Here is a 15,825-nt window from a genome sequence, read left to right as displayed (position 1 = left end):
TCTCCGTGACAGCATGTTGCAACTGCGACAGGGCTCCCGCTACACTTTGCATTTGCAGCTGAAAAAGGGCATTACGCTCAAGCTCCTCCGCCTCATCTACCTCAACCACCTCGTCCTGTGAGTCCTCAATGGAATGCTCAGGAAAAACTGGTTGTGCCCCACTATCCTGCTGGTCATCACCCCCGCTGATGTTGTGCTTCTCTTCAAAGCTCTCAGATGCTTTGTCTTCCTCTTGCCCCTCCTCCTCAGAGATGGTCAATGACCTCTCACGGTGTGACATGCTTGCTAAGATTGATGGCTATAGCAACAACTGCAATGAAGGTGTCCTTCACCCAACACTACCAAGGCTCACCTCTGTAGGAAGATGGTGACGATCCCAGCAATGGAACCACTGAAACCAGCCTTCAATTAAAAAAAAAGGTAGTGATCTTCTTCTACTCAGTCACATAAACTTCATTAATAGCCACAATGCAAGCTTCAGTCACTTCATCCACTTAGCACAACTTAGAAATAAACTTCAACAACAACAAAGGTGAGGCTAGAATGCCCCTGCTCAATGAAAATAGTACACAGTGCACGCCCCAAATTCCTTCGCGTCCCTTACAGTATTTATTAATGCTTCTAAATGAAAATGCTTTACAACAGGGGTTAACCCCTACACTATTCCTCTCTGCAAATCCTCTACCTGTCTTCAAGGCATCTAATCCAGGTGCACCACTAGAATTCCAATTGGCAAGGCATACTCAGGCATCCAAATCACTGGAAAACTGAGCTCAAGGCAGCCTCAAGGCTATCACATGCATTCACACTATCCCTAGGCCTTCCACGGGAACACCCTTGCCTCTGGGTGCTTGCTAGAACCTGTAGGAGTTCTGAAAGGACTGCAAACAACATAAATGCACTACAAAAAGCTCCAAAGCAAGAAAGAACAATGAAAAATAGAACCTTGAACCAATTCCCGCTGTTTGTGGCAGAGGGCGAGCTCCTTCCTCACGCCTATCATCTGTCGAGGCTCCCCGTAGGGTGCAGGTGGCTTCCAGCAATCAGGATAAGAGCCAATGAAGGTAGAGAGCGGAGGGTGAGCAAGAAAGAGCTGTAGAGGATCTCAAACATCCAGATCTGCCCTAGAACCTCTGCACCGAGATCTAGCCTCCAATCCTCGCTTCAACCAGCCTCAGGTACCTCCTAGGGACCCCCGCCTTGATCCGTACCAAGCCGTACAGTCCGTACGGCTGGAATGTGACACCAAAAGCTGCCTCGAGATCCGTGTCAAGCCGTACAACTGCTTCGGGATGCGGGCTAGCAGCCGGGGCTGCTTCTAGAGCTTGCAGGAGTTGGGGAGAGAGTTAGAACAGCAGCCAAAGAGCAAGAGCAGCAGGAAAATCCAATGAAACAACCACAGGAAGCCTCTGCTAGACGTCCAAGCCTCTAGAGAGTGAGAGGAGATGGATGGTAGATGGGGGGAGGGCATGCATACAGATGCATGACAAATGGCACCTCCTTCTTGCCATTAACCCCCATACCAAGGACAACGTTGGTTGTCCTTGGGCCCAATCTTTAGACCCCTCTTTAAAGCCTCTGCCTTGCCCATAGGACCTAGTGGTACACCTAGCCTTTGCTCCTAGGAACTTCTAGAAAGCGTGCGCTTCCTCTAGCTAGTTCCTCACAGCCAAAGCATTACTACACTTAACCATGGATAACCCCAGGTTAAGTGTGCATTGAGTTACAAAGATACTTTACAGCACTTTTCACGTCCTTGTGACACTGCTGAAATCGGCAACAACTCTAACACTATCCCAAAACGGCCCTCAATGGAGGGAAGGGTAGATCAGTCCCCTTCAGAAGCTCCCGAAAGCGGAGCGTCACCAGGAAACGTGGCACATGATGCGTCGAGTTCATGTCATCAACCATGAGCCCGTGGTACTAAGGGATGAAGTAGACAAGCTGTAGGCCAAGGAACAGGGGCCTCTTGTCCACTGAGACCAGGGTAGTCTCGAGAGAACTCAACTGAAGAAGAAAGACTCCTCACCCGTAGATGGGGACCTCTTGGATGTGGTCAACGCCTAGCGCTAAGCTCGCCTGGATCGAGTCCCACACCACCTGACTTCCGCGTAGGTGCGAGTACAGCCCATCAAAAATTTTCTTGGAGTGAGTGTAGTGTTTCTTGTCCTTTGGAGAGAAAGTAGAACCTTAATTGCTAGGGGAGTTGAGGGAGTTGCCATGTGAGCCCCTCTTGCCAAAGCAAGGGTCACCAACAAGATTTTTCTTTCAGAGGTGCAAACAAGAAACGTTGTGCTTGCCAAAAAGGAAAAAGGGGGTGGAAAAGGGAAAAGAGAAGGCTACAGAAGACCAAGGTCTTCCCAAGGGGCCAACCAAAGGCTTGGGCAGGAAAGAAACTGCTCGAGGCTCCAACGAGGCTGACCAGATTGCTCAAAAAAGATCAGAAGGGCCTAGAAAGGGCTTGCAGAAAAGCAGGGAAGGCTCGGGCCTTCAAACACTGCTCAGCCAAGCTGGAAGAAACCACAAACCAAGCCCAAAAGGAGCTCAATCAGCAGGGGCTGCACCCAAACCAACAGTGCAGGGAAACACTGCACCACGAACACTTAGGTCCACACCTGAAGCTGACGACGTTCCCAGTGAAAGCTAGAACTGCAAGCAGCTTCAAAAAATCACTCGGAATACAGGGTTGGCAGAATAGAACACCTGGGACAGGCACAAACAATTGGAAGCTTTACAGGTCCAAGCTTCAAACTGACAGGCAGCCTCCAACAGACAAATGCGCAGCAGAAAACAACGAAATATGATCAGGAAAGAGGCGAGATGAAGCGATGGCAGACACGGAGTGAAGCGGGGAAGGACCAACGGTGGCAGCAGGTGGAAACGAGGGAGATAAGGCAATGGTGGGGAGGAAGGGGCAGCGCGAACAACGGGGAGCTGCAGTTCTGCCCTCTCACCAATGTTTTAATTATTCTCATATAAATTTGTTTTCTTTCCATATAGAAAAAACACAAGGACTACTGTTGAATGCCAACAAATGCTAAAGTTGGTAATTATAAGCCAAGTTGCTGCCAACAGCAATCATACCTAACAGTGATAGCTCTTTAAAATCACATGAGTAACGGGACGTGACCCTTGCAGGTGCACTTCCACCTTCACCCAACATCTCCGAACTCGCAGTCCAAAAGCCTTTGGCAACAGCATGTCCCTATTCAAGAGAATCACAAAGGCTTGTTGATTAAAAATCAAAGTTGTGCCAATATACATCACAACAATGAGAGGATCAAGACTTTACCCCCGACAACACGTTTGTTTCTTGGATGCTATCTGCAAATATTCGACGAAAGGCTAAATCAAAAAGTTGAGGTTGGTTCATCACTAAGTTTGCTGCCCAATGTGGAATGATCTGCAACAAATATGATAACCATTGATTTGCAGAAAATGCAATGCCCGTAAGGACAATGAGGAGAAATGTACAAGGTTGCTTCAAAAAAAACCCTACGAAAATTCCAACTTTATCAAACTTCAAAAACCATTTCATGGTTTTGCACATGCGCTTCATTCCAATTGAGTATGTATTGCAACATTCAGAGACATTATATTCATCATTGAGGGCACAGTTTGGCCCATCATTTCCTCAAGTAAAAATACATGTGATAAAAAGCCACTACTTAAATTCAAATATTACTACTATTAACCATTGTTTTCCTTCTACTTTGTCAATCAAAAGAAGCATGCACAACACCATAGGGCCCCTCTAATACGACTACAATTCAAAAAACATAATAGGCAGTGCTAGAAACAAGACAAACATGCATGCAATCACATTTCACGAAGACTCAAATATTTGCAATGGTGTATTTTCTTAGATGCAGTTAGACCTTCGTTGCCTCAAAGAAACCAATAGGGACAAACAAGAACATAAACCTTGTTGATTTTGTACAGACATTTAGGCTTCATATGAGATTCACTATTCGAAAGAAAAATGACGCTTGGATATTAACAAACTTTCAATCAGAATAGGTGGCAAAGACACACACAAAGCCGACATATAGCATCGCCCCTTAACTTTAGACAAACAAGCACTGTCTTAACTCCACTCATTGGGCACTCATTAAGTAGGCCTCCAACCCCCAACAAACCTTCTGAAGCTGCATCGTACACATGGATTTGGACATCGATTTATGTAGCATCTGACTCCAACATGGCCATAGAGCCCTCTGTTTTGTTGACGGGGGGCGTTCCCCTTTGGATATACATTCTGGACTGCTTAAATTATGTCTTCTGGACCTTGTAGGGCTTTCGAAATGTTGAAAGATACAATCTTCTCTTGTTCTTCTTGCAAATGAATACTCCAGCCTTGTAGATATGAACTATTGAGCTTATGCAAGACATTGCAAGTCCTCGTTCCCAAAAGTTGTTGAAAATCCTATCTTCTACCTCAAGGAAATGCACCTAGACTGATTATGTAAAAAACTCATAACAACTTAAAGTCACCAATTCGTATTCGCATATCAATACACCTACATACCAAATAGTGCTCATCTAGCTCTTTGCTTAGAGTCTTCCAACTCCAAGCAGATCTTTGATCCCTTACCAACCACAAAGTCTCCAATTTTAACTCTGTATGAGAACATCCCTTCAAAGAGTATGGATGGCATGTGGCCCGGTTTGGGAAATAGCAATACATAGTGAATTCCAATTCTCATTCCAAGAAATGACAAGAAGCAAGATCAAGACAATGAACATAAAGCAAATGCAAACAAGCACGAAGCATGTGCAAGAGGGCCAACAGCAAGTGTTTGTCCATGACTTGCATTTGACTTGTAACAACCCTAAACACGATGTCGGATGTAAACACACTAGATCTATCCCAATGGCAAGAAGGGGTTGCAAACTCAAAAGGCCTTCACATGTGCTTCCAACTTGCTTCAAAACAAGTGGCAAATACACACAATGCCAACATACAGCATCTCTCCTTAACTTTATGAAAACAAGCACTGTCTTAACTCCATTGCCTCCAACCCCCTAACAAACCTTCTGAAGCCACATCGCACACATGGATAAAGAACATCGATTAATGCAGCCTCTGACTCCAATACGTCCATAGAGCCATCCATTTTGTTTGGCGGGGGGAAGTTCCTCTTTGGATATACATTCTATACAACTTAAATTATGTCTTCTAGACCTAGTAGGGCTTTCAAAATGTTAAAAGATACAAGCTGTCCTTTTTCATCTCGCAAATGAATACTCCATCCTTGTAGATATGAACTATTGACCTTGCGCAAGACAATACAAGTCCTCATTCCCATAAGTTCTTGAAAATCCTATCTTCTACCTCAAGGAAATTGTCATGTGCACGGATTGGTATCTGACGTGTGCTAGGTACACAGAACTAGCTCAGGTTAGCCTGGGGAGGCTTAGAGCTAGGCAGGCTTGATTCTCGGGTTGAGTGGCAAGGGTACGAACTATTTATGGGTCTTCGCTATTTTTGGCGCCGGGGCCCGAGTCTATAAAAGAGGCTCAGGGGGTTCAGTTCTCATTGTGCAGTTGGGAGCAAGTTTCGTTCCCAGGTGCCAGGTCTGTTCCTGGATTGAGTCGCGGATGCGCGCCTGCATCTTAGCGTAGCCCAAGGCCCAGTGGCAGATCCAGGGCTTCACAGCGCCACCTGTGGTATGGGACACCAGGCTGGTTTGGATCTGATTGGGAGTTTGTGCCAGTAGCCCAGCTCGTGGCTCGAAGGGGACATCTTCTGATTCGGGATCACATCCCGTAGATGTCACGGTTGGGTGGTGAGCAGCCTGCTCAGTTCTGATGTTGTGTGTGGTTATTTTGCACATCAGGGGTTTCAGGAGTGCTGGGACGTGTCAGTTGGTATCAGAGCCAACTCCTGAGGTAGGAACTTCTGATGCGAGAATTTTGACGGATTTCTCTTCCAGGTATGCCCTAAAATTCGAAATTTCCTGCTGCGTTTTTTGCTGACTACCTGGGGTAGAAGGGGTGAAGAAATATCTGGAAGAGAAAGAAGAAGAGGAGTGAGATAGAATCGAAATTTCTGAAGGCTACGGAGAGAAGTTTAGAGGGAGGAGAAAGAGAGCAGAAAAGAAGGAGCGATGTGCAGGAAAAAGACTGCAAGGGACGAAGGGATGCGGAGCTTAGGAAGGGGCGCAGTAGGCGAGGCAGTAGAGGCGGGACAGCCTGTATAAAAGGCTGTCCACAGCCAGCGCAATAGGCTGTCCACAGCCTGCGCAACAGGCTGCGAACAGCCTGCGCCTAGGGCTGCGTGCAGCCTGCGCACGAGAAAGGTGCTTTTTCCGAAAAAAGCACCCCTCCAAAGCTGGAGGGGCTCAGCCTTTTTTGGAAGCCCAGCTTCCAAATCAGGCAGCCCTGCACCCTATATAGGTGGGGGCTGGGTGCTAGGCTACCCACAAGCAGCCCCAAGATTCGAGATCTTACCTCGAGTTTCGTGCCCAGCCAGCCTCGTCCTACAGCCTGCGCCCTGTTTCGATCAGCTCCCCTGCATCAGTCCTAGCGTCAGCCCTGCACAGCTCCCGCAGCTTCCGTACCAGTCCGTACAGCTCCAGCGACAGCCATACAGCCTGTACGGACTATTCCGCCTGCTCCTGTACCTGCTGCTGCTCCGAACAGAGGCTGCGCCAGCACCTGCAGCCACCGTACGGCCTGCGTCAGCAGCCGTACAGGCCACGTCAGCAGTCCGCACAGCTTCTACTGCAGCCTGCGCATCCGGTTTGCGGGTTCGGGGAGGCTCCGTGACTCTGGGTCTTCCGATTCGCCAGATTTCAGCATTTCCTTCCGTCAGCTTCTTACGGGACGGTTTTCTTCTGCTCCATCCTACTCTGTGCTTCGTTTCAGTCAGTTATTTCTCTCCATTTGTAATCAAATCAGATTTCAGCCATGTCTGATGCTCCAAATCCCGAGTTCACTATGGGAGAGCAGGACTTAGATTACACTCCACTGGGAGAGGATGATCAGGGTCTCTATGACGACCTGATAACTAAGAAAGCCTTCAGTGAGTTTACGACTGCTCTTGATGGTAAATTTGAGCAGGTCAACGCTAATCAATCGGGGTTGACACAGCAACTCCAAGGGATACAAGCAACTCTGACTCTTCTGGCTAGCACGGTTCAGGCACTCACGCATGTGGATGCCATGGCTTCTGTGCTAGGCCCGAATATCACTCCGGATCCCTTTCCAGGTGACCAAAAATCAAGAACAAAGGAGGTGGTTGACACTTGGTTGCACAAGTGGCAAGTACACTTCCAATTTCACCCCTATCCAGACGAGAAAAAGATTCAGCTTGCAGCAGGGTTTATGTCAGGTAAAGCCTTGCTTTGGTGGAAAGAACTCCAGCCTAAGCCTGATACTTGGACAGAATTTGAGAGTATCTTCAGGAAGGAGTTCCTGAAGAAGGAAGATGATTACGATATCGTCGGCAAACTCAAGGCCCTCGATATGTCAAAATTGAATTTAACTTTTGAAGTTTATCTTCAAAGATTTAGGGATCTGCAAACCAGGGCCACTAAAATGGATCATGTAACCTTGTTAGGTTTTTTCGTGGATGGTTTGCCAGACTCCTATAAGTTACAGATTAAGAATAACAAGTGCACAACGTTGTAGGAGGCCATGACATATGCGCGCATATATGATGATACCATGGCCGGTACCAAGGCAACCACAATTACCGAGACGAGCGGAAAGAACAAACGCAAGTTCTTTCAGCATGCAACTGGTATTGGGGAGACGAAGTCTACGGACAACGCCTCCAAGAAAAGCTTAACTCCAGCAAAGAATGGTAAGGCCCGTTTCCTTCGCACTCTCAGGCTCAAGAAAGAAGGCCGGTGTTTTTATTGCGAGGAGCGGGGCCACACAAAGAATGAGTGTCCTAAGCGGAAGAACCAAAAATTGGTGCTAGGACCGAAGCTCCAGGCGGGTCCACGTACCGCAGCCAAGAGAGCCAACCAAGTCACGATGACAGGTATTTCAGTAAATGTCATTACCTGCCCCCTTTCTTGTAATTGTACCTTTAATACTTCGTTGTTTGGTTCCCATGATCTTTTCCGAGTTTATGGAGAAGTTAGGGACCAACAGGTTCACATTCTCTTTGATCCCGGCAGCTCTCACAATTTTGTTAATTACAAATTTGTGCAGAAGATGGGGCTGTCCACAGTACCTAGCGACCACACCTACGAGGTGCAGCTTCCAGCTGGGAAGCAGTTTTGGGATCGCAAGGTTGAAGCGCTTCCCATCCGGATTCAAGCCTACACGGGAGCTCTCACATGTTATGTAATGCATCTAGAGCATGTAGACTTGCTGATCGGGATAGAGTGGTTTAAAACCCACAATATTCAGATCGGATGGACGGAGCGTACGCTTTCTTTTGTAGACAAGGACACCCAATTTTGTATTCAGTGTGATAAGATTCCCCCTTCTCAGGGGCCTATTGTATCTGCGATGCAGCTTCGGAATATATTAAACAATTCTCATTATGATGTCTATCAGTGTGTTTTGATTCCACTTTCTTCATTTGTTGTTTCGGTAATTAACAAGAATGAATTAAGTGTGTTTGAACACCGAGAATTGAGAATGTTGTTAGATAATTTTAAGGACGTATTCCCAGCTCAACTGCCGGAAGGTTTACCTCCAGAACGGGCAGTAGATCATCGCATAGACTTAGTCCCAGGGGCTCAACCTATCAGTGTACCACCTTATAGGATGAGCCAGGTAGAGGAGGATGAGTTAGCTATCCAGCTTCAGGATTACCTGAATATGGGCTATATCCGCCCAAGTAAATCACCTTGGGGTGCACCTGTCCTCTTAAGAAAGAAGAAAGATTCTTCCTGGAGAATGTGTATAGATTATAAATGATTAAATAAAGTTACAATTAAGAACCGCTATCCTTTACCTCGTTCTGATGATTTGATAGACCGTTTGGCCGGAGCGAAGTATTTCACTAAGATTGATTTGCGTACGGGTTATCACCAAATCCGTATCTATGCTAAACACATAGATAGGACCGCATTCCGGACTAGGTATGGTCATTACGAGTTCCTCGTATTACCTTTTGGTTTGACCAATGCTCCTGCTACTTTTCAGCAGATGATGAACGATTTGTTCAGGGATTTTCTGGGCAAATTTGTTGTAGTGTTCTTAGACGATATCTTGGTATATAGTAAAACGCTTGAGGATCATATAGGACACCTCCGGGTTGTCTTACTTGTTCTAAGACAGCATAAGCTTTATGCCAAGATGAGTAAATGTGACTTCTTTATGAAGGAGATCATTTACTTAGGACACAAGATTTCTTCTGAAGGTATTAGCATTGATCTGGATCGTATCCAGAAGGTTTTAGAATGGCCTATCCCTCAGACTGTGAAACAACTTCGTTCTTTCCTAGGATTTACGGTATTTCTTCGGAAGTTAGTGCGTGATTATTCACATATCACGGCACCCTTGACCAACATATTGAAAGGTCGTGGACGCAGGTCTACCCAGCCGATCTCTTGGACTGATGCAATGAACAAGGCTTTTGAAACCTTGAAGTTTTCTATCAAGGAAGCACCCGTTCTTGCATTACCCGATCCTACCCGGCCTTATGTTTTAGAGGCCGATGCAAGCGATTATGCGATTGGGGCAGCTCTATTCCAAGAGGGCAGACCTGTAGCTTTTGAGAGTAAGAAGCTAGACGACACTCAGTATCGTTGGCCCACACTTGAGAAGGAACTTTATGCGGTAGTGTATGCTCTTAAGGTTTGGAGACACTACTTGTATGGTTCAAAGTTCCTTGTATTGACTGATCATCAGTCAATTAAGTATGTGTGTGATGGATCAGACTTGAGGAAGGAAAGCTAGATGGGCAGAGCTAATGCAGGATTTTGATTTCGAAATACATTATCGTAAGGGTTCGTTGAATAGTGTGGCGGATGCCTTAAGTCGAGTTAAGTTTGTAAATGCTTTGTCATTTACGGAAATATCCTCAGACCTATTTCAATCCTTGAGAGGGCTATACGCAACTGATAGTCATTTAAGTTCTTATTGGCAGAGAGTCCAGGATGGGAGCTCCATGGTTGACCAGGACTCAGGGATTGTGCCACCTAAGATACAGGCGGCAGGAGGTCAGTGGATGATTAGGAACGGCTTGCTGTTCCGGAATGAAAAGATTTGTGTGCCTGATGTTCTGGACCTTAAATCCAAGATTCTCTGGGAGTGTCATGATGCTCCTAGTGCGGGACATCCAGGTATACATAGGACTCTGTCTCTTGTGAAGCATACCTTTTATTGGCCTAAGATGCGTGCATTTATAGAGAACTATGTGGTAGGTTGCCGGGTTTGTCAGGTTACTAAGGCTGAACGCCTTAGAAGCGCGGGCTTATTACAGCCATTACAGATTCCAGGTAATAAATGGGAAAGTATTTCCATGGATTTTATTACTGGTTTGCCTCGAACGCGCAAGGGTCATGACTCTATTTGGGTCATAGTTGACCGTTTGACAAAAATGGCTAGATTCTTACCTACAAGAACAACTATTTCAGCTGTTTAGTTGGCTCACGAGTTTGTGGACCACTTGTTCAAACTATATGGTTTGCCATCTGACATAGTCAGTGACAGGGACTCAAAGTTTACAAGTAACTTCTGGACACTTGTATTTGAGAAGTTAGAAACTACTCTAAGTATGAGTTCCTCGGATCATGCACAATCCGATGGCAGTACAGAAAAGGTCAACCAGTTGGTTGAAGACATGCTTCGGGCATATGTATCTAAGAGACAGTCTTCATGGGAAGATTATCTACCCATGATTGAATTTGCTTACAACAGTGCAAAGCATTCTAGTACAGGTTATAGTCCTTTTATGCTTATGTACGGGTTTCAACCTAAGTCACCAGTTATGGTAGGATTAAAAGGGATTCAAAATGATGCTGCTAAGAACTTCTTGCAAGACATGCAGGAAATGTTGCAGTTTGCCAAGGAGTCTATTAGAACTGCCCAAGATCGGGACAGATTTTATGCTAATAGACATCGTTCACCCAGAGAGTTCTCTGAAGGAACGATGGTATATTTGAGAATTCCTAAGGAATCCAAGAGCCTAACTACTGGTTTGGTTCCAAAATTATCCCCCAGATACTGTGGCCCATTCAAGGTCATTAAAAGAATTGGACCAATTGCATATCGACTAGAATTGCCTCCTGATGTTAAAGTACATCCAGTCTTTCATGTCAGTAGACTGAAAGAAGTATTGGGTGCAGATGATCAACTTGTTTCTCCTCATGAGATTATAGAAGTTACAAATTTGACTTTTATTCCTCACGAACCTGAATCTATTCTTGAATTTCGTGAAAGACAGATTCGAAATCGTACTATCACGGAATACAAGATTAAGTGGAAGGATCGTGTTGAGGAGGATGCAACATGGGAGACATTACAAAACCTCCAAAGAACATTTCCGGATTTCTTAGCGAACTCAGGAGTGAGTTCTTAGAGGAGGGGGAGTATGTCATGTGCACGGATTGGTATCTGACGTGTACTAGGTACACAGAACTAGCTCAGGTTAGCCTGGGGAGGCTTAGAGCTAGGCAGGCTTGATTCTCGGGTTGAGTGGCAAGGGTACGAACTATTTATGGGTCTTCGCTATTTTTGGCGCCGGGGCCCGAGTCTATAAAAGAGGCCCAGGGGGTTCAGTTCTCATTGTGCAGTTGGGAGCAAGTTTCGTTCCCAGGTGCCAGGTCTGTTCCTGGATTGAGTCGCGGATGCGCGCCTGCATCTTAGCGTAGCCCAAGGCCCAGTGGCAGATCCAGGGCTTCACAGCGCCACCTGGTGGTATGGGACACCAGGCTGGTTTGGATTTGATTGGGAGTTCGTGCCAGTAGCTCAGCTCGTGGCTCGGAGGGGACATCTTCTGATTCGGGATCACATCCCGTAGATGTCACGGTTGGGTGGTGAGCAGCCTGCTCAGTTCTGATGTTGTGTGTGGTTATTTTGCAGATCAGGGGCTTCAGGAGTGCTGGGACGTGTCAGAAATGGACCTAGATAGTACATAATTAAACCTAGGTGCATAGCTGAAGTCCTCATTCAAAGCAAAATTTTGAATATGCAAACTCCCAAAGTGCTTCCTACAAGGCAAGCCTCCTATTATCATAACAACTCAAAATCACAAATTCATAGTCACATATCAATAGGCCTACAAGCCAAACACAATCTTCCAACTCTAAAGAAGATCTTTAATCCCTTACGAACCACAAATCCTCTAATTATAACTTTGCATGAGAATAGCCCTCCAAAGAGTAGGCCTTTCAAAATGACCAACCAAAGATGAAAGGCCAAGCGCAATAAGTGTAGAGTGGATGGCATGTGACCTGGTTTGGGTGATGGCAACAGATAGTAAGCCTAGACATGAACTCCAATTCTCACTCCGAGAAAGCACAAGAAAGATAAACACAAATAAAAATTAGGTAAATGCAAGCAAGTGGGTAGCATGTGCAAGAGGGTCAAGAATGGGTGTCCATCAATGACCTACATACGACCTAGAACAGGATGTCGGATATGCAAACACTAGATCTATCCCGATGGCAAGAAAGGGTTGCAACAAGAGGACTCAAAAGGCCTTTATATGTGCTTCCAACTGACATACGATTCTCTTTTGGTGGAAAGAAAGTTGAGACTCATGCTTAAATTGTGTGTGGGCCCGAGCCATCCGGAGAAGGGTAAAGGAAGGGTAGGCTTGCATTGAAAATCGCCACGTGGCTCCTCATTAAAGTCTAACCTTTCCAAACCAATGGAACATTGGTTTGCCCCCACAACAAAGTCCTAACCCCTAAAACCAATGACAACATTAGGTTTCCTTGGGCCCAACTTTATGACCCCTCTAAACCTTGCCTCGCCCCTAGCATTTTAGGCCTAGTGTGTGCACCTAGGGATTGAACCCATTCCTAGGGACTTCTGGGAATTGTCGCTTCCCCTGGGCTAGTCCCCTAAGCCAAAGTTAGTCACGGTTCAAAAATTCACGTCCCCGTCACAGTTGGTTTCTCATGAACTCAATAAGTCTCTGTCACTACTCTTCAAGGCAGCACAGCATTAACAAGAAACTTTCTCAAGCTTTCTCATGAGAGTCGTGTCCTAAGGATCTCTTTCATGGACTGCAACATGTAATTAATTTGTTCGGCTAGGCTTTTTGGCTTCCTGAATTTTTCACATTGAGCTTTTTGTTTTGAATAGGAACTACTTCGCTTACATGGGATAGAAAGGCAGAATCATGAGGTTTAGCCGGAAGGCTTCAGAGACATTGGAAGGAAACTGCTCCATCATTTACCTTACTTCGGGGGACAGCTACGTACCAAAGCAAGTGACCCAGCATTACCATATTTCTCATGCATGTTACAGCACAAAGTATTTGGAACGCATATTCATTTCTTAGGGCTCCCTTTTTTTTTTTTTTCCTAAAAAAAGAGACTTCTATTAAGTAAGAAAGAAACCCGCTAGAGCAAGCTCTGTGCGGAAATACACCATGCTAAGCATGTAATAAAAAACACCTCAGAGGAATGAGATAGAAAGAAACCAAGGCTGAGGCTGAAAATGCCATCTCAACCCTGTAGAAGTCTCAGCAAAATGCAAACGCTGCCCCCTGAACGCTCCTGCGAACTCCCTCCCTCCTCCGCTCCCCGTCTAACCCCCCCTCGCACGCTGCGCGGCCCTCCCCTCTACCTCCTCTCCGCCACCCCCGTGCGGCCCTCCGCCCCCTCTCCTCACCCCCGCCCGTCGATCCTCGCCCCCCCCTCGCCACACTCCACTCACCTCGCCGCCCCGCTCCACCCCCTCTCTCTCCGCCCGTCGCTCCCCCCTCACCCCGCTCCTCCTCTCCTACTCCCCCCTCTCCGCATTCAGCCCCCCCCCCCCACCCGCTCCACCCCCTCGCGTGGCGCTACCAACCCCCCCGCCCCCTTCTGCCCCTGCCACGCTGCCCCCCCTTTTCCCTCCCCTCCTCACCTCTCCTCCCCACCCCCTCGTGCAGCACTGCCACACCTTCCCGTCCCTTCCCTCTCACCCCCCTGCGCTGCGCTGCCCCCCCCCCCTCTCTCTCTCCTCCTCCTTCCCCTGCCATCCCCTTTCGTCACCACCCTCTCCCCCCCCGTTTCCCCATACCTCTCCATTCCTTTTCTTCCCTCCCCCACCTTAATCCCCCATCCCCGCCCCTTCCGTTTCCTTCCCCTTCCCCCCCACCTCGGAGTGTTCACAGTTAGTCAATGCGATATGGCGGCCACGTGCCCGAAACCGGTGGCCCAGACGGATCCCCCCCCTCCATCAGCCTATCGCGTAACATTGACAGAGCACTAGGTCTCTTTGGTGAAGCAGGCCGCCACGGACTTCTCCCAGACATCCGTTTATGGGAGAGTCATTGGCTACTCCCCTTCACGAGCAGACATCAGGGACTGGTTGCAATCCGCCCTCTACCTCGAGGACAGTCACATCGAGGAGGTTGCACTCATATGACGTGGCATCTTCTGGCTTAAGCTCTCCTCATCACAGGCTGCGAGCAACATGGTCAGGCGATCCCCTACTTCTGTGGGTGGCAAGATCATCCTCATGGTCCCATGGTACAAGGGTTTCAGTGTAGCGGACTTCGATGCCCGCTTTCGCATTCCTCGCCATCCAGTTACCCTTATCTTCCCAGGTCTCGCAACTGAGCTTCGCCCGATCATCAAGGACCTGGGGGCGCACTTTGGCTGGCCTATGCAGGACACCTACGTTGATGCGGCGGCAGCCCAAGGGGTGCCACGTGTCAAAGTGGCAGTCCTCGATCCACAGAGCATCCCCTCGGAGTTCGAGATAGAGACCGACACAGGTGTGGTGACGCAGCGCATTCTGGTCACTGGTCGCCCAAACTAGTGTCTGAGATGCCATGGCTTCGGGCACCAGGCACGCTCATGTCCTCGCTTCACGGGTACAGAACCTCAGAAGACCCCCGTTCAGGCAACTCAGGATCCTCCTCACCAGTCAGCGACATCCCCTCCCGAAGGGGAAGGCTGGATGGAGGTCAAAAGAAAACAGAGGGGAAACAAAGCAGTCCCCAAAAAACCTGCCCATCTACAGCAAGAGCCCCCTCCGGTGGTCCCTACTCATCAGCAGCCCGGTAAGGGGAAGGAGAAGGGCAAGGAGAAGATCAGCCAGCCTCCCCTTCATCCTTCACCCCGCCCTCCTCCCCCTCCCCCCTCCTCCTCGATTCTCCGACCCCCACCCCCTCCAGGATCCCCCTCCGCACCGGTGGTTTCCACTCCACTCTCTTCCTCGAGCATGATCCAGAGGGAGTCCCCCCCTCCACCTGCGCCACCTGCAGCCCCGAAGCCAGCACAGACCTCACCCACGCCTATCCCTCCGGGCCCGGCGGAGGGGAGTGGCCCTGCCCCGCAGGTGGCCAGCACCCCTCTCTCTGGTTCAGACTCCTCATCGTCGTCCCCATGCCCAAGGGCTGCTCCTAGAGCTCTTCCATTGGAGTTTTATCGAGCAAGTCCTTGGGATTATCTGGATGCAGCAGGTATTGGCTCCTTCCCTGCATGCCTAGACATTAGCATCTTCTTCCTCCGCAAGGGGGCGGAGGGTAAGGTGTCTGTCCTTGCCCCACACGATGGTCCTAGCTATTCCTTCACTATCTCCAGTGAAGGGAATGAGTGATGGACGAATGAAAATGTTTGGGAGACGATACGAGATCAGGCCCAGGAGCAGGTGCAGGACTGGATTGGTAGCAGAGCAGGGGAGCTTCTTCAGTAGCAGTGGCAGGAGGGTGATGTTCGTCTGCGTTGGCGCCACAGCGCCAAACCTTTC

At 48.1% G+C, this 15,825-nt stretch overlaps 1 protein-coding gene across 2 annotated transcripts in view; it reads right to left on the bottom strand.

Moving 5' to 3' along the window:
- GCN2 (protein kinase family protein) overlaps window positions 1-15,825 on the bottom strand; it is a 352,386-nt gene that overhangs the window by 264,526 nt on the left and 72,035 nt on the right. For both annotated transcript variants that reach the window (XM_087391372.1, XM_087391373.1), the window contains exons 9-10: window positions 3,293-3,403; window positions 3,085-3,205 (exon numbers count right to left, since the gene is read on the bottom strand). In XM_087391372.1, the coding sequence (XP_087247498.1) occupies window positions 3,085-3,205; window positions 3,293-3,403 (232 nt within the window). The remainder of the gene's footprint in view (window positions 1-3,084; window positions 3,206-3,292; window positions 3,404-15,825) is intronic.

The sequence above is a fragment of the Dipteris shenzhenensis genome, chromosome 20 (genome assembly GCF_047967505.1).
Source record: "Dipteris shenzhenensis isolate YYH24624 ecotype China chromosome 20, Dip_SZ_1.0, whole genome shotgun sequence".
NCBI lineage: Eukaryota > Viridiplantae > Streptophyta > Polypodiopsida > Gleicheniales > Dipteridaceae > Dipteris > Dipteris shenzhenensis.
Note: the sequence above shows the minus strand (reverse complement) of the source record. Positions and strands in the feature narration are given on the sequence as shown.